This window comes from Mugil cephalus, chromosome 21 (genome assembly GCF_022458985.1).
Source record: "Mugil cephalus isolate CIBA_MC_2020 chromosome 21, CIBA_Mcephalus_1.1, whole genome shotgun sequence".
NCBI classification, from domain to species: domain Eukaryota; kingdom Metazoa; phylum Chordata; class Actinopteri; order Mugiliformes; family Mugilidae; genus Mugil; species Mugil cephalus.
The window spans coordinates 3505184-3523031 of record NC_061790.1 but is presented as its reverse complement, the minus strand read 5'-3'; the positions used below and the strand labels follow the sequence as shown (position 1 = coordinate 3523031).

Genomic DNA, 17848 nt, shown 5'->3' with positions numbered 1-17848 from the left:
TTGGCTTAAAGTTCAATAGCAGATGGATGGATTTAGGACGCTGTTCATCAATGCATGGCCTCGTGTCGCCCCTGGAATCAATAAAGTTTAGAAAATTACTTGATTTTTTTGTCATTACTTCATGCAGCATCTACAATTTAGATCACGCCGTTTATAAGAGAGCTCCAAAATCTCTGTGTTTTGTAGCATGATGCACACATGCAGAGTTAGGCATTTATTTTGCATTTAATCTGGAAATCCTTTGCTGTTCATCTCCTCCAGATCTGAACTACTGCGGCAGCCATCAGCCTTGCATCAACGGGGGAACCTGCATGAACACGGAACCAGATGAATACCACTGTGCCTGTCCGCAGGGCTACTCCGGAAAGAACTGTCAGATAGGTGAGAGAAATGAATCTATGAACCTGTGGTTTGACGCAAAATAACCTCCCCAAATAAGCTAAAAAGAGAGCATTTTACATTTTTTTCTGCTCTTCTTCTGTGACAACACTGCCGTTCTTCCTTCAGCCGAGCACCCCTGTGTTTCCAATCCCTGCGCCAACGGTGGTACGTGCCGCGAGGTCCCCGAAGGCTTCGAGTGCCAGTGCCCGCCAGGCTGGGAGGGTCCAACCTGTGCCAACAGTGAGTCGCTGCGCCACGTTGTTTCAATCGTTCAGCGTGGCACCGTATCGTATCATCACGAAAATGGTTCTATTTCAGCTTCTGCGAGCTTTAATCTGGAAAACATGTATTACTACTTATTTATGTGGGGTCTGCCTGTTGTCAACATCCCTCTAGTCAAAGCTCTTATTTAAAACTGTGCTTTCAGTTAAAATTAACCAGAAATTGTTTGTTTTCCTCAGACATGAATGAGTGTGCTTCCAGCCCATGTGCTCAGGGTGGAACCTGTATTGACCGGGAGGATGGCTTCGTGTGCGTGTGCCCCCCACAGTGGGAAGGAAAGACCTGTCAGATAAGTGAGTTGCAACCTGTTCATTATTAATTTTTTATGTTATTTTTTTAATTTCTACTGGAAGACGTGTTTCTACTCCTCTTCCTGTTTGTTTCCATCTCCTCCTTAAACAAATGCAGCGAAACTCTCTCAGGATAACTGTATTTTTGGATTCAAATTGGCGACCTGCAACCCAAGCCCCCGTGGCCAGAGTACAAGTTGTCAATATCCTGGATGAGCTGGCAGCTGCCAGCAGCTTGGCCTCCTTTTTTTTTTTTTTTTTCTCAATGACTTTATGAGCTGCTAGTGTGTCTATATCCGGCTGTTTTTGTTTGTCGCTGGCGCTAGCGCGTTCGTTTCTATATCGTGCTTGTCCCGGCAAGCGGACGTGACCAGCATGAAGCCAGGAAATGGATTACGACCAGTAAACAGAGTTGGGGTGTGTGTGTGTGTGTGTGTGTGTGCGTGTGTGTGTGTGTGTGTGTGTGTGTGTGTGTGTGTGTGTGTGTGTGTGTGTGTGTGTGTGTGTGTGTGTGTGTGTGTGTGTGTGTGTGTGTGTGTGTGTGTGTGGTAAAGGCAGGAAAGAGATCCCAAGAGTCCAGTGTCATCTTACCAGCTCAGATCTCAGTTTACAGGCAGCTATAGGCCTCCTGTCTTACCTGGAGATGGTGTCTGTGCTTGTGTGTGTGTGTGTGTGTGTGCGTGTGCGTGTGTGTGTGTTTGTGGAGAGTGTTGGGTTTCGGAGAGAAGACAGGTGTGTGAGTGAGTGTGGCAGGACTCCCTGCAGACTGCACCCCCACCACCACACCCTCCACCCTTTTGATGTCTGGAGGTGATGAACGTTTGTGAAACTGTTCTGTCTGTTTGAACTTATTTATTCTGCGTTGAACAGATGAAAACACACACACACACACAAAAAAAAATCCCGTAGTGGGTCAGCTGTTCTGTGGAATAGAAGTCAGCTTAGGGTGAGACTAGGAAAAGTTTCCTGCAAGTAAAATATGCACCGATGTTGCAGAAATAAATATGTTGATAGTAAAATGTTGTTTTAATGTCTTTTTCCCAAAAGTCTTTTCTTCCTATGCAACAGTCAAAGGAAATTGAAGATTTTCTACTAAAAATGCGAAATCTTGCAAGATAAAATGCAGAATTCTCTCGCTGTGATGTATTCATGCATTAAGTCAGGACTGCAGATTTTGTTCTCCATCACTTACACTAAGTTTTACACTTAACACATAGTGTGAGCCATCGTCTGTATAATTTATCTCCAGTGGACGGTGGGTGGAACAAGTGTACACAGCCACCTAAAACGAGGCTTAAAATGCTAATATCGGTTTACCTGTACGCTGCGTTTAGAATATTGTCACATTTACCTTTCCAACGGTGAAACCTGAAGCATTGATCTATCCTCTCCATTGACAAAAAGAGTCATTTTACCTGGCAGAACATTGGGGTCTGAAGTGAAGCTACACCGTTGGTTTTACACTTCAAAGTCTATTCATGGGTCCTTTTTCCAGACTTTATGGTCTGATTAACTGCCTTAAATTACCTCATCCATCTCTCTTTAAGTTTAAACAATGCAAGTTTGACAAAATCTTTGGATGTGATGCAATGATCGCTTCAGACTGAACTCACAAGGTTGTGGTAACAACTTGGGAAGACGTGTAGACGAAATATTTCGCATTCAAATGGTACCATCGACCGTAAGTCGTGAGAACACTGTTGCAAGACAAGTTTCGGTGCCTTGAAGCCACAGAGGCAATAGTTTGGTTTTCCTTTGACATACATATCTGAAGAAAGATCTGTACAACTACATTACAACATGCACCAGTCAGCCACAACATTAAAACCACTGTCAATAACATTAAACCATCTTGTGACTAGTCAATATTCTGTTGGGAAACTTTTGGACCTGGCATACATTCATGTGGTTGTTACTTAGACATGTAGCACCCACCTAGGCCAGACCAGGCACCCCCACCCCATAGCAAAGACACTCCTTGATGACAGCAGCAATCCCTAGCAAAAAAGATTCGCAACAACTCAAAAAACATGGCGTTGACCTGGCCTCCAAATTCACCCAAACTGATCAAGTATCCCCTTGTCCATAGAAGGCCTCCCTCAACCCAAAGCCACCCACTAACAACATCCTGTTTCCAGACAAAACAGACTCCCTAAGAAGGCCCATGTCCAGTCCCTAATGAGTCAAAACTCATTTGAAGACCTACACAATACTGGTCATAATGTTATGCCTGATTGGTGCATAGTATATCCTACATTTCCTTAAGTGTTGTATTGGGGTTTCCAATGGTTGGTCTCCTGGTGTCTTTACTACCTCTCTGTCCCTTCCTTGGACTCTTTCCACTGATGTACTCCTGCCTCCTGCCTTCACAGATGCTAATGAGTGTGCAGGACAGCCCTGTGTGAACGCTTACTCGTGCAAAAATTTGATCGGTGGATATTACTGCGACTGTTTTCGGGGATGGTCCGGACAAAACTGTGACATCAGTTAGTATTTCCCTCCCGACAGACGCCTCTCCTTAATAAGCCCTCTCCTTCCGCCGGCGACCTTTTCCTCAGATGCCTCCTCTCACTTCTGGGCACGCAACTCTAGTTTAGTTTAGTGTCACTCACTTTTCCCCACATGTGGTAACCCGTTCTCGTCTTGACAAACTGAACCTCTGCCATGCATGCCCAGTTAAAAACCTATATATGGACTGTCTGGCACTTCCTTGGCTTCACTAGTTACTTCTTTTCCAGACTTTTTACTTAATCTGCACAACCTACATTGTAAATTTAACCTACGAGTGGATTAGGGGTTACTTAATATCATTAATGAAGTTACTTAATGTTCTTGGTCTTCTTTCTCTTCAGATGCTAAGGGCTGCCATGGTCAATGCCAGAACGGCGCAACATGCAAGGTATGGTTTGCATTGGTATTGTTTATAGTTTTTATTGTCAAAAGGATAAAGTGATGGACTGGGTGAATGTTGTTTGCAGTCTTTGACTCTTTTTTTTTTCTTCAGGATGGGCCGAGGGGTTACCATTGCCAGTGCCCTCCTGGTTTCGTGGGCACTCACTGTGAAATCCAGAGGAATAAATGCGACAGTGGGCCGTGCCAGAACGGCGGCCATTGCCACGCAGTGTTGGGCGGCTTCGTGTGCGAATGCCCACCGGAGTTCGCTGGAAAACTGTGTGAGGTAAGTGTTCTGCCGGTTCCTGCAGATGAAGTAGTAATGGTATAAGAGTTAGTCGTAGCTGTTTTGCTTTGAGACACTGACACTGTCTCATTTTGTGTATGCTTTTACCAATGCACGCAATTTCTCTCTTGCAAAAACATTGTTTGAATTCGTAAGCGTTCCATGTTTGATTCTTAACGCGTACTAAAAGTACGTAAGTTACGGACATAGACGGACATAGCCTACGCTGATGTGAGCCATTTATACGTGTGTTCTCGTCAGTCGGGCTCACTCTGTTAAAACTCTACCCAAACACTGTATCTTTTTTGCCGATAGCGTTCATTTTTGTTTCTACTCTCCCTCCTGCTTCACTTTCAATAACGGCGACATAAAGTTCCACTGAAATTTCGCTCAAGACGAGTCGTACAAATGTTTGCACCTCCTCTGTTAGCCTTTCCTCAATTGCGCTCCATCTTTTTTTTGAGCCAAAATAATCAATTTTTGAAAATTGTGGAGATAGAGAAGCAGCCGGAAATACTTAAACACACTACTGCCAAGTGGTGCGTCACCACAACGGCATTAGGCACTCCCTATTTACTGCATGAACTTGACTATCTCCAGCTTTTCTGTCTGACGTTTCTACATAAGGCATGTTTCCTCGAATCTTGTGTGAATACAATTATTTGAAATCATCCCATCAGGTTAGATGTTATAAAACAAAACATTGGACAGCATCTTGCATTTCACCACGGCAGTAGGAGTCCTAATATACATACAAGCAGTCTCATAATTCAGTGGAAATATCTAAAGTGTAGTACCAGTTGTGCAACCGTTCACTGCAGATGCACCAATACTTTATCGTTGCTCTGATCTGCCTCATAGTTGTGTAACATCGCGTGTCTCCAACCCCAGAAGCCAAGCCCCATTTCACCGCAAACTTCTGTTGTAATTCATGTTCCATCTCCACGTCCTTCCCTCAGCCTTTCGTATGTATATGAAGTGTAAACCGAATGTAGGTTAGCAGCAAGGAAACTGACACTTTGCTTCATCTCTGGGGCCCTGAATGGAGGACATTGCTGGTCAGGAGCCAATCCTGTTTTAGCATCCCTACTATAAATATGAGCTGCTCTGAATGAGGTGACGCTGGATTTCTGCCCACATACTACAGAGCCGCTGAAGCCTGCTATGGCACGGTGTACGCTCCTGCCCCGCAGTGCCAAAACTGTGACGCCTCCGGCATCATATTTCTACGATCAGTGTCTCATCCAAAGTCCGTAAAATTTGATTATGTAATGCCGTACTTACCCGTTCCTGATCTGATTTGTGTCCTCGGGCGAAATGAGAACAGTCCCAGTGGAAAAGCTCCAGAATAAGAAATGGATCTTAAAAATGTATTAAGGTTGTCAACCTGTTACATTGGAAAATATCTGTGACAGATTACCATAAACTTTTATACATTCATGCAGACATTCAAGATCCCTGATTGATGTATACTAATGGCTTAAGTGTTCTCTAACATATAATCCAGAGCCTACAGGATGGTATCATTTATAGTTTTGAGTAAAAAAAACAAATGGAGTTTAACCAGTTGTTAAGAAATTGTTGAGACCTCACAGGAAGTCGTGTAGGTGAAGTAATAGAATTACAAATTCTGGATATGAAATTGACCTTGTGAGATTCCAGCTGCCGTTTAAATAATAAGATACTGGCGTAGGATTGGTTTCAAATAATGTTTATGATGCGCATGAGTCTGCAGCCGCAGGGCACGGACGAAGGAATTCAGATGAGAGGCTGGAGGTGTGCAGCTCCTCATCCAATAGCTCACTGTGGCTCCACCTTCTTGTTCCGTTGCTATCGGAAATATTTTAAACGGATCCAGTCTTAGAAGCATTTCCGAAGCTCACTGGCAAAACACGTTTCATTTCTTGTAATTACTTCTTATCTTGAGTACTTTGAACATGAAGCACTAGCAAAAAACTGCATTCTCTGAATTTTTGCAATTTACATTCATGTCCCGATTTCAGTTTGTAGGCTTGGACAGTATTTTCTCTGGTGGTGTCACCACAGACACTCGGCCTATATTGCAGATGTTGTAGTATTCAGGATTTCCCGTACCATATGGCGGCTTGCCAGGATCTAATTTACTCTGCCTTTTTGTAATGAATCGGAAATATTTTTGCATGTTTCAAACAATGTTAGTGCTTACGTTGTTTTTCCTATTGCTCCTGAAAGCATCTCAGACCTCATTCCTCTACGCAAACCAGTCACCCACCTCCTCTGACCAGAATTTAACCTGATAAGGAAGACAGCACGTAGTGTGTAAAGCTTTTTGTGTTGTTTATTAATAAAAATTGACGCTAACGCCACTTCTTTAAACCCGACGTTATATTATTTAAAGAGATTTGGCTAAACCTCAAAGGAAACGACTCCAGATATGACGTGAACTAGCTTAGCTTTATAAGCGCCAGCGGTCAAAGTTAGTTTACAAGCTTATGGTTTTGTTCGTTGATACTACTAATCCTGCATACATTTGTCCATAGAAGGCCACGTCTCAACAGCTCAACAAACATGAGTATTTCTATGACTCGCACGTCATTCTGTGACAGTGACATTAATTTAAATGAAAATATTCGAGACTCAAGACTTTTAACCGTAGGGTTAGGGTTAACCTACTTTAATTTTTGATTATTAGTTACAGCACAAACACAAATAAATATAATAAATGACTCCAATTCGTAACCTGTGCCTTTTCCTCCAGTATGCTGCGGTATTTGTTTAATAGAAGATAAAGTAGCGTCCTGTAAATGGTGAACCGATCATCAAGAGTCTGTTTTATTGCAGAATTTATTTTTGTCTGGCCGACCACAAGTAAATTATTTGACATTGCCTGCGGCGCTGAAAAATGTCTGCCGTGCTGTGAACGGTTCAAGCTGTTACATAAATGTGCTGGAGATTTATGGGCACCCTTGCCCTCAGACACGAGCCCCTGACCACACACATGCAAATGTCGGGGGGGGGGGGGAATAAAAAAAATGAATCTGGCTCCGGCACTTGTGGTAAAATAAACTGTGCGTAACCACAAACTTCACCAACCCCGTTCTCCTACTCTGCCTCCCTTGTTCAGCACCTTAAATGGCAAAGGGGTGCAACCCAGAGTTTATTCACAGTGGACATTTGTTTACATAAACCGAGAGATTTTCTCTACAACTTCTGTATTGCAGCATGAAGATATGGCCAAAGATGCCACTGTGGCCTCTGTCCGGGCTGTGTCGGATGATTTATCTTTATTATATTCACTGTGTCTCTTCATGAAGTTGGACCAGAGTCAATATTTGTCTGGATGATGGATTGCCTTTCCCTTGACTGCTCACTTTCTCTCGCTCTGTCTCCTCTGCAAGGATCCTGTCTCTGAATAATCTTGTGAGACTAAGCGGGGCAGAGGTGTATTACCAAAAGAATGGATTCCCTTGATGAGCTTAGTGAAAGTTTCTGTGGCTTACTTTGCGCGTCCGCTTACCTTCCATTTGTTCTGAGTAGCAGCGGTGGCTTGATCCAAGCTAAGCCGCTCACCTGCGTGGACGTCAGCCCCCCCCCTTTCTCCGGCGTTGCTTCGGCTTCACTACACTTTACTGTGATGGTAGCGTTTGGTAAACCTGAGAAACCCTCCAGACTCCCCACGAGATGCCCTGCGAGCGAGGCACTGCACCCTACCCACCTACAAGGTTCAGTGTAGGTGTGCAGCGTTCGCCGAGGGCTGTTGTTAGTAAGCCCTTGTGGGAGAGCGTGGGGATGCTCGTGCGCGTCTGCCAATTCAGCATGACGCGCAATTTGCTGGCCGAGATACAAGGAGCTCCACGGAGTGAGTCAGCGGCAGGGTCTGTTTTGGTTGCCGCGCATGCCCAAACACTTCAAAACGACGATGGTGGTGGTGGTGGTTCCAAATCAACCGGTGTCGCTAATCCAGATTTCTTGCACCTTCAGTCGTAAACTCTCCCCTTTGTTCCCCATAGATTCGAAGCTGGTCGCCCGCGGACGCTTGCGATCCGAACCCGTGCGAGAACGGGGCCAAGTGTCACAGCATGGACCGGGACTTCTACTGCGCGTGTCCCGAAGGCTACGAGGGGAAGACGTGCGAGCGGCTCAAGGAGAGCTGCCTCACCCCACCGTGTCAAGGTGCCTCACGGGACGGATGAGGGAACTGGCGCGTCAAATGATAATCAGAATAATGTGATTTCTAATGATTTTTCTGCCTTTTTCAGCCATTGACAGCTGCACCGTTGCCGTGGCGACCAATGACTCAGCTGGAGTGCGGCATATATCCTCCAACGTCTGCGGTCAGCGAGGGCGCTGCATCAGCCAGCCAGCTGGCAACTTCACCTGCGTCTGTGATCCGGGTTTCAGCGGCATGTACTGTCACGAGAGTACGTACCTCCTCCTTTATAGCCTTCAAAGAAAACTGTATTCGTATTTGTTCATCTAACAATTCGTTTCCTCACTCCTCCAGATATCAACGACTGCATCAGCAGCCCCTGCAGAAATGGAGGGACCTGCATCGACGGGGTGAACTCCTTTCAGTGCTTCTGTCCGGACGGCTGGGAGGGTCGACTCTGCGACCTCAGTGAGTCCGCCGTTTGAGTCTTTCCGAGCACTTTCTCGGCCAGAGGCTGCATCTCTTTTTTACTAAATAGAAAAAAAATATATATATATCCCCCTTCCTCCCCAGACGTCAACGAGTGCAGACACAACCCCTGTAAGAACGGCGGACGCTGCGTTGACCTGGTGAACGACTACTACTGCGAGTGTGCCGACAACTGGAAGGGCAAGACCTGCCATTCCCGTGAGTTATTCCGACTCCGCGTTAACGCCTGTGTTTATGTTCGGAGCCTGCAGCCGCCACCGCCTCGCTGCACATCATTGTGTATATACTGACAGTCCTGACGACGTGACGTCTTTCTGGATCTTGATCATTTTTCTCGCTCCCGTTCCAGGCGAGAGCCAGTGCGACGAAACCACCTGCAGCAATGGAGGCACCTGCTACGACCACGGGGACGCTTTCCGCTGCGCCTGCCCACCTGGTTGGGGAGGAACCACGTGTAACACAGGTGCTAAATGCTAGCTCTGAAGCTAATGGTTGGTGTTAGGCCACCGGATGATAATAATAATAAGAAGAAAAGTGCCTTTCGTCATCCGCCTCCTGCACCTCCCGCAGTGCTTAGAAAAGATTAATTTAGATTAATCATGGTCATGAATTGAACACAAGTCTGAACCTAGTTATAGGGTGAAGACTTGAGCGCAAGCTAATTTATGCTAGCTAATGTCATTCGAGACTTCCTGTGCACATAATAATGAAAGTATGGAATTTGATTTTATGAATTTCCAGGTCTGGAAAAATATGGAAAATTGAAACAAGTGTATGGAAAAAAATATTGTTACCACTGTTCAATTGTCTAAAACATAAAATTATCAATAAAAAAACTAATGGAATATGAGAGCACACAGTAACTGTGCACTGAATTTATCTGGGTTTGATCTTGACTCCATTTATAGGAGCTACATTACCTAGCTTTAATCTTCTGGAAATTATTTGGTGACTTAACAGCACATATATTCAGAATATGAAAATTACAACTGATACACAGCTATTATGTATGAAACTAAAATTTCAAATGTGTAGGAACCCTGTAATTACATCTTTACCTGCGAGAGGCTTTAAGAATTTTCTTTCTTGTGCAATGAACGTGGTGTTATTGTAGAGCTCACCTGACTCATCCTCTCCGTCCTCCCACAGCCAAGAACAGCACCTGCGCCTCCGGTCCCTGTGCCAACGGCGGTACGTGCGTCGGAGGAGGAGACACCTTCACCTGCATCTGCAAAGAGGGCTGGGAGGGCCCCACATGCGGACAAAGTTAGTCTTTTTTCAAACTTGACTGAGCTCCCGAGTCATGTTTGATGCCTGCAGCAGCAGCTTTAAATGTTGTATTACAACGTCGCCCTGAAGAGACATTAAACGTTTTCTTTTGCCTCTTCTCTTTGAACAGACACAAACGACTGCAACCCTCATCCATGGTATGTAGCGTTTCTTCCCTTCTCTTGTGTTGTAGCCCCCCCTGCCCCCTCCCACTCCACCTCCCTCATCTCCACACTTCACACAGACCTTGCAGGGCTGTGGAGGGGTGAAGGGCCACTAAAAGCAGTGGAAGTTGTCCTTAAATCAACCCTCAAAGGGGCATCTCGCAAGGGGGTGGGGGGGGGGGGGGTGCTGGGATGTTGAATAGGGGACAGTGAGAGGTGGGAGTTTTGTGGGAGGACAAGAGTCCCACCTACCCTATGGTGAATGCAGGTGGGGGGTGGAGAGGGGGTTCGGGGGGGGGCGGGCGTACGTGTCCATTCTTTCCTTGCGACCTGGGGGGGAAGCTTGGCTTTGAGGAGGAATAGGGGGGAGGCATGATGAGGGGAGGGGAGGGACTGGACACGCCTATTAGCATCTGAAAGGTGGAGGCTTGTATTGATGAGCTGAATTGAGCTTTGTGACCCCCACCACCACCACCACAAACACACACACACACACACATACAGCCTCATCTGATGTTTCTGATTTTTTATTATTATTTCTCTCCTCTCAGTTACAACGGTGGGATCTGCGTGGACGGAGTCAACTGGTTTCGTTGCGAGTGCGCCCCCGGCTTCGCCGGACCCGACTGCAGAATCAGTGAGTCACGAAACGGTCAAGACGATGCAAACCCCGAATGTTTCGTTCGCGGCTGACCCTAACGTAGCCATGGCAACGTAGGACGATTAAGAGGAAGGATAAGAAAAAGGAGCGGACGAGGAGGAGATGGACACTTTGACACCTAAATGCAAGGCCGGGATGCCGCCCACTCCCTTTTATTCCCGGTCCTTTAACGCCCCGGGGGTCAGAGGTCGTCCCTCCTCCATACTCACGCAGTCACACATTCACACACGAAGACAAATTACCCAGTGACCCTGAAATTCTTCTTCTCCGCTCCTTTGTTTCGGGGCGGATAGCGTTCACCTTTTTTGTCGGGCTTGAATTTGAGAATTGTCATCCAGGGCCGCGTTCACGTGGAATCCTGGTGACAATGGCCGAGGGTTCCCACTGGTCTTAGGGAGGAGGCGCGACAACTGGCTTTTTGTGGTTTGTGTTTTTACCAAAACTGGACGTGTCGGGCTACCCCCAGTGAGCCGAGAAATGTTGTGTCCTTTTCTTGTGAAACACTGTTAAGTTCTTCACGGCTCTACTCAAATGAGAAAAATGTAATTATTTATCATGTAAAACCAATGATGAGAGGCCGGAAAAGGCGGTAATTCTCGTTCACACCAAAACCCGTTAATCCAAATCAAATGCCTCAAATTTGTCCCGTTGACCAGTCCCAAGCTTCCTTCATTTAGGACTTTTTCAAACTCCGCAAGAAGTAAGAAATGTGTTCTCACTCCTGGGGCTATGAGATTAGTTTGGGGACTCACTCTCGACACTTGAATCGGGCGCTGCTTTTTTTCTCGTGTGGCATCCGACAACTATTCTGATTGGTCGTGAAGTGGGCGTGGCTATTGCAGAAAAAGCAAAAATAATAAAAGTGCATAGCATTAGCACACTTAGCATTTGTGACGTATGCTGCAGTGGGAGGGCCCTTTGAGGATTTCTCAGGTAATATAGATACAAACTTTGTTCTTGTTCTCGACTTAAGAACAAGAACAAAGTAGTTGAGGAAACATGCAGCCGAGCGCAAAGTTGTGTAGTTCTTTAGCTAGCCATGCTCTGTCGTACAGTATGAACTGCTACGAGAAATTAAAAAAAAAATAGAAGATGATGTTGAGGGTGTTAGCAAGATAGCATTAGAGAAGCTGCAGTAGTTTACCCTTTGCTCTTTGAGTCAGATCTGCTGTTGCCTTAAAATGGAAGGTGTGAGGTTTTGGTTAAGACGCGTATGAACATGTCATGAACATTATAAAACGTTTCCATTTCAGAGTTTGTGAATTCCACAAGAAGTTTGTGTAGAGTTTAGTCACGGACCCAAATATCTGTTGACTTCCTGTCGATGGGCTTTTTACTTTGCGTGCCTCGTGTCCACATTTAACCTTTTTCCCCCGTCTCTTCACAGACATAAACGAGTGCCAGTCCTCACCCTGTGCCTATGGATCCACCTGCGTGGACGAGATCAACGGTTTCCGGTGCATCTGTCCGGTTGGTAGAACAGGAGCCCGATGCCAAGAGTGTAAATACACCTTACTCTGTTTTGTTCATTTAAGTCGCACTCATTCATTCGCCCCATCTCGTGGTTTGCTCCTTAATTCGGTCACAGTTTACTGAAAACGCGTCTCTTTCTGTCTGTCTGCAGTCATAGGGATTGGAAAGACTTGCCACTACGCCGGGCTGCAGTTTCCCCACGGCAGCCGCTGGGAGCAGGAGTGCAACAACTGCCACTGCATCAATGGGAAAGTGGATTGTACAAAGGTGAGGACGCTTTTTTAGAAACACTCGGCAATTAAATATCTGCTACTTGAAACAAACTCTCCCGTTGAGTTGACCTTTTTCTGCCATGTTCAACCTTAAATGTCTTAATTGCACAAATATGGATCATCAAATTAAGTTAGCACTATTATTGTGCACCTTTTGCACATTTAAAACTGAGCAAAAGGTGCACAATAATAAAAGTTTGTAGACAAAGTAAGGCCCAAAACTGCCAACACCTTGAAACCTCATAATTCATGACGAATTCTATGAAAGATTCATTGGTGAGTGGAAACAATGAAATGATGAAGCAAAAATTAAATGAAAATTTGCTTTTTCATGTGACACCAGGTGCTGTGCGGCCGTCGTCTCTGCCGGCTCCAGTCTTCAGGCCTGGACCAGAGACAGCACTCCTGCCCGGCTGGACGGGAGTGCCTGGAGCACAGCTACTTCACCTGCTTCTCCCCCCCTTGCCATCAGTGGGGGGTTTGTTCCATGGCCGGACCTCCGCCTCCGCAAGCGTCCACCAAGTGCCAGCCGAACAGCGGCCACTTGGACAACAGCTGTGGCCACATAACGCTCGTTTTCAACCGGGACAAAGTACCTCCGGTGGGTTATTAGTCACGCGTCCTTTATGACTTCTTGAATTATTATTATTATTAGATCTTTTCTGATTGTTGTTTTTGCTGTTCGCATACAGGGAACAACGGTGGAGAATATCTGCTCTGAGCTGAGGTATCTTCCTGACACCCGAAGTTTGGCAAAGGACCATGCTCTGCTCCTGCTCTGTGACCTCTCTCGTTCGAATCAGGACGCCGTAGAAGTGGCTATAGTAAGTGACAAATCGTATTAATCGTCAAGAGTAAGGCAAATTTATTCTAGCTAAGGACACAGAGTTGGAGGGTTTTCCTGGTCCCTGTTTGTCTGGCATGGTTTTAGCTCGTGCATACCCCACTGTACAACCTGTTAAATGGACAACACTTAGCATAAAGACCCAAAGCGGTTTCACTTTTATTTCTTCCATCTACACAAATAAACGCTTAATATGAATTAGCCGCTTCGGACTAAATGGATTATACTCGATTTACAGATGCAAGAAGGTGAAATCCCTTTTTTCAGCTTAGAGATGATGTGACTTTTTGTTTTGTTTTGAGTAGCCGACTTATCTCTTCTACCTGCTTTCTCTCAGTCTTTCCAGCCTGAGGATCTACCGGACCACAGCCTGATCCAGGAGGCGGCCGGCGCCATCGTGGGCACCCTGTCGAAGCGGCACAACAGCACCATAATGCTGGCAGTGATCGAGGTCAAAGTGGAAACGCAGGTCATGCTCCGTTCAGTGGGTGAGTAATCGTTAACTCAGGTGTCCCACAAGGGTTTGTCACGGGCCCGTTTTTGGTTTCTGATGACTGGCTTCTCACTACTTCTACTGACTTCTTTCTCCTTCTTCCACGCGTATCTCGACGTCAGCAGATTACCTGGTGCCTCTGTGCGTCGTCTTCTGCTTGCTCTGCCTCTTTTGCATCATCGTGTGCGTCTGGTGGACGCGCAAGCGGAGAAAAGAGCGCGAGAGGCGCGCACGATCGGCCGCCGACGACAGCGTGAACAACCAGTGGGAGCCGCTACGGATCGTTGTGGGACGTCAGCAGCAGCAGCAGCAGCAGCAGCAGCTGAAGGAAAGCAACAGGGAGGCCGAGCAGGAGCGCAAAAAGCTCATGGGCCCCTCCTATCGGACGTGTGATGAGGAGGAGGAGACGGAGGAGGAGACGGAGGAGGAGACGGAGGGCGAGCTTGAGCTCGAGGAGTGCGGTGGAGCGGAGGCGGGAAAGCAGCTAGTTTATAAGTACTCTAAGACTGCAGTGCAGTCCAGTGGGGGAGTGATCTGTACTCTGCACAGCTCCAGTTCACCCCTCAAAGCACCACACCGGACCCCAGGCTACAGCCCCAAAGACAACCGCTGGAAAAATGTCAGTGCCGTCTTGACTGGTCGGAAAGACCTCAGAGACCATTGTGTATAAGAAATTCAAAGGAAAGACTCGATTTTTTCGAAGCAAGAGAAGCTGCGAGGCAGCGACTATTCTTAGTTTTGTGACTACTTTTGGAAAGAAAAAAAGGCTTTGTGTTTTAATAAGCCATTCTTTGTTTTCATGTTTTTTGTCACTGTCACCTGAAATGATTTTTTTTTTTTTTTAATTTTAATTCAGGAGACTAGAGCACAGTGGACATCCTTCTTTTTTTTTTTTTTTTTTTTTGCTTCTGTTCTCTTATTTTTCTTTAATTGTGTACAGAAGGAGCTGAATTGTAACAGGAGTCAAAAGCAGCTCTCTGCAAAAAAATGTTTTGTTTATGGAGTTTAAGAAATGGTGAATCATCGAAATGGAGAGAGAAAAAAAAAATACAACCTGTATAAAGATTTTTGTTTGTTTACAGATGATTATGATTTTGTTAAATCGTTAGTAGGCTCCTGTTCAGTGTCTATGGGGTCAGATTCTCACACTAAAGGGACAGTGGAGGGAAATGGACTGTTGCGTCCTACAGTAACGGAGGCGAACCCTCCCTTTGCTCTGTCACCTTCCAGCTTTGCCCACACCGGTCCACCCGTGGCCGTCATGCGCCAGCCTTACCAAAACACTCGGCCTGGAGGGGGGAGAGGGGACGGAAACCCCAGTGCCTACTATGTGGCCTTCCATGTTTTTTCTCCTGTCTCTCAGTTGTCTTGGCTGAAAGCTCTGTTTGAGGATTTTTCTGCAGTATTTGAGTTGGTAGCAAGTGCCTTTCCAAGAGCCGTGTTCGGGCTCCGAGTCGCGCTGCCCAGTTTGACCTCCTTGTTCTCAAATCTCAAAGGGATATGTGTACATTTAGAGTTCAATGTCACAGCAACGCCATTTAAGGTATTTGATCAAAGCAGAAATGAATACTCTGTACATACGTGTAAATACTAAAGGAGTCGCTGTGTATATTTGAAATAAGTAACTTAAAGTCACACATTTTTATTATTATTATTATTGTTATTATTATTAATATTATTTTTATTTTTTTTACAATGCCATTCCTTTTATTTATGCCAGTCGAAAACAGGCAGGTTTTATAACACTTAATATCCAAAAGTCCCACAGTTATGAACCTTTTACAGTGAGGTACCACCTATGAAGGAATTTCTGAAGGGTTTATAAATGGTTTGTCGGAGGGATGCATTTTCCTTTTTTTGTGGCGACGGTTTCTTTACCACTTTTCGTTACGCGAAAGGGCCGAGGCGTCACTACTTCACATTATAACTTGGAAGAATAATAAAGCAGGATTTCATCTTTAAAATTCCTTCATATTGCAGTTTTATTTCAACCAATTTTCCAAAAAATCAAGGATCCGCAGTACGACGGCGTAGATTTCCTCGCAGAACAGAAACCACTTTTTAAAACAGGTCATGTTAGTTCAAATTATTTTACAGCATGCAAAAAAAACAAACAAAAAAAAAAAAGGGCTACTCCTCTAATATTTCTGTCGTGTTTTTAGCCACTGACAGATAATTACAAATCACAAAAAAGGGGCATGGCCAAAAGGCGCCGCTTGCTCCAGATGTGCTGTTTACACTTTAATTGGTTTCACTTTCAATTTGTTGTCCGGTTGAGATTTGGTTTAAAAGATGAGGGTGGCTAGTTAGTGCTTAGAAGTTGCCAACATTACAGCCTTAAAAAGTTCTCAAACCATTTCTAAACCCATCACAAACCCTTTTGTTTCAGGTGCCTTAGTGTAACGCATTATTTATGTTTATCAGCGGTCATCTTTTTTTTTTTTTTTTTTATGTTGTTCGTTTGTAGTAACTCTTTAAAACATTGTTTTATTCACACGAGTAAAGCACGCTCCTTATCTCACTTTGATATCATTGAGATTTCCTGGAGTAAAATAAAACTGACGAAGGGTTAAAAAAAAATTTAAAAAGTCCACCATGGCAGTTTTTGAGCGCTGTGAATGTGGACGTTAGTGGGTTCAAATGTGGACGTCATGCATTGGCTTCATCTTTGGTTTAAAGGCTTTAATGAAGGGAACAACGTTTGCAGATGCAGATTTTTTCTTTTTGTCTATTTTGCTATCGTGCAAAAATATGTTTCAAGTTACCAACTCAGTTGAAAAGTTTTACCCTTTTTTCATATCATGTTCCTGTCAAAAAAAAATCCCCCCCACCCCACTCACTGTATTTCTGTAAATGGGACACAGCAAAAATAAAAGAATTAAAGCTGCATCGCTGCTGGTGTTAAAAGCTGAATATGCATATTGTATACATTTTACTGTACAAGGGACGTTAAGTTAAATTTTGTACAAAGTAAAAAAAACAAAAAAAAAAACAACAAAAAAAACAAATGTTTCCATTCTTTTAGTGGCTGTTTCGTTGTTCCAAATAATCATCCTACTTATTTATTAAAGCAATTTTGACACATCGTGATCAAGCTTGTAATATTTGGTTCGCAGTGAGGAGCTCTGCTGTGAAAATGTCCAGCAAGCGATGAGAAACTGTTGATCCGGACGTTCGTGTGTTGAGAATATTTAAAGTCACAAAACTATTTGCACTCTAGTGACCTGCTCCGGAGCTTTAGACCACATCACAAGTATCAGGTTACCTTAGTGGTTGGTAACAGAGGCAAATTAGAATAAAAATACCTCATCTGTCCAGCTCACTCGGAACAGCCTAAACCTTTGACAATCTTTCCAACAGGGAAAATATTGGCTCCTTATAACCGTGTAAACCAACTTGATCTGATGGTTTCTCTCGGGTTGGAATAAATCCATTATTTATGCACATGTTCGCCCCACTTGGGGGTAAAGATCAGGTGACGGGACAAGTTGCCAAGAGGGACAGAAATGTGGCAAAACATCGACTCAACCAAGCCAGAATCAGTTTCAGTGCTGACAATACAGCCGGGTAAAAAAATAAAATAATTACTGAACGTCTTGTTCACCTTCGAAAGCAGCTTCTCATCTAAGTATACCGTGCTACCAGTTATGCTGACACTTAATCCAAAGCAGACATTTCAAATTCATTGTAAATTAACTTGTAGTGGGACGATTCTGGAAAAAGACTGAGTTCAGTTTGAGGGAGAGGACGACGCAAGACGGTAAAACCAAGAATTACAACTTACAAAAGTACAAGGAAAGACGCAAACTAAAGAAAACACAAAGCAAATGGTGGGAAGAGCAGCAGATAGTCTGGCAGAGGACTTGCGTTGAGCCGAGTTGACTGATTAGTGGAGTGGAAACAGGTGAGCAGAGAGGCCAGTT

General features: G+C 44.8%; 1 protein-coding gene across 4 annotated transcripts in view; it reads left to right on the top strand.

Moving 5' to 3' along the window:
• jag2b (jagged canonical Notch ligand 2b) overlaps positions 1–17015 on the top strand; it is a 43638-nt gene extending 26623 nt beyond the window's left edge. The window contains exons 7-26 of one of the 4 annotated variants that reach the window (XM_047574020.1): positions 262–381; positions 508–621; positions 843–956; positions 3326–3439; positions 3806–3852; positions 3958–4131; positions 8121–8283; positions 8370–8531; positions 8615–8728; positions 8834–8947; positions 9099–9212; positions 9899–10015; positions 10149–10176; positions 10734–10819; positions 12231–12344; positions 12468–12583; positions 12932–13189; positions 13281–13412; positions 13770–13920; positions 14048–17015. In XM_047574020.1, coding sequence (XP_047429976.1) covers positions 262–381; positions 508–621; positions 843–956; positions 3326–3439; positions 3806–3852; positions 3958–4131; positions 8121–8283; positions 8370–8531; positions 8615–8728; positions 8834–8947; positions 9099–9212; positions 9899–10015; positions 10149–10176; positions 10734–10819; positions 12231–12344; positions 12468–12583; positions 12932–13189; positions 13281–13412; positions 13770–13920; positions 14048–14595 — 2900 coding nt within the window. In that variant the 3' untranslated portion in view covers positions 14596–17015. The remainder of the gene's footprint in view (positions 1–261; positions 382–507; positions 622–842; positions 957–3325; positions 3440–3805; positions 3853–3957; positions 4132–8120; positions 8284–8369; positions 8532–8614; positions 8729–8833; positions 8948–9098; positions 9213–9898; positions 10016–10148; positions 10177–10733; positions 10820–12230; positions 12345–12467; positions 12584–12931; positions 13190–13280; positions 13413–13769; positions 13921–14047) is intronic. The other 3 variants (XM_047574021.1, XM_047574022.1, XM_047574023.1) reach the window with 3 other exon arrangements.
• Positions 17016–17848: the final 833 nt, after the last annotated feature.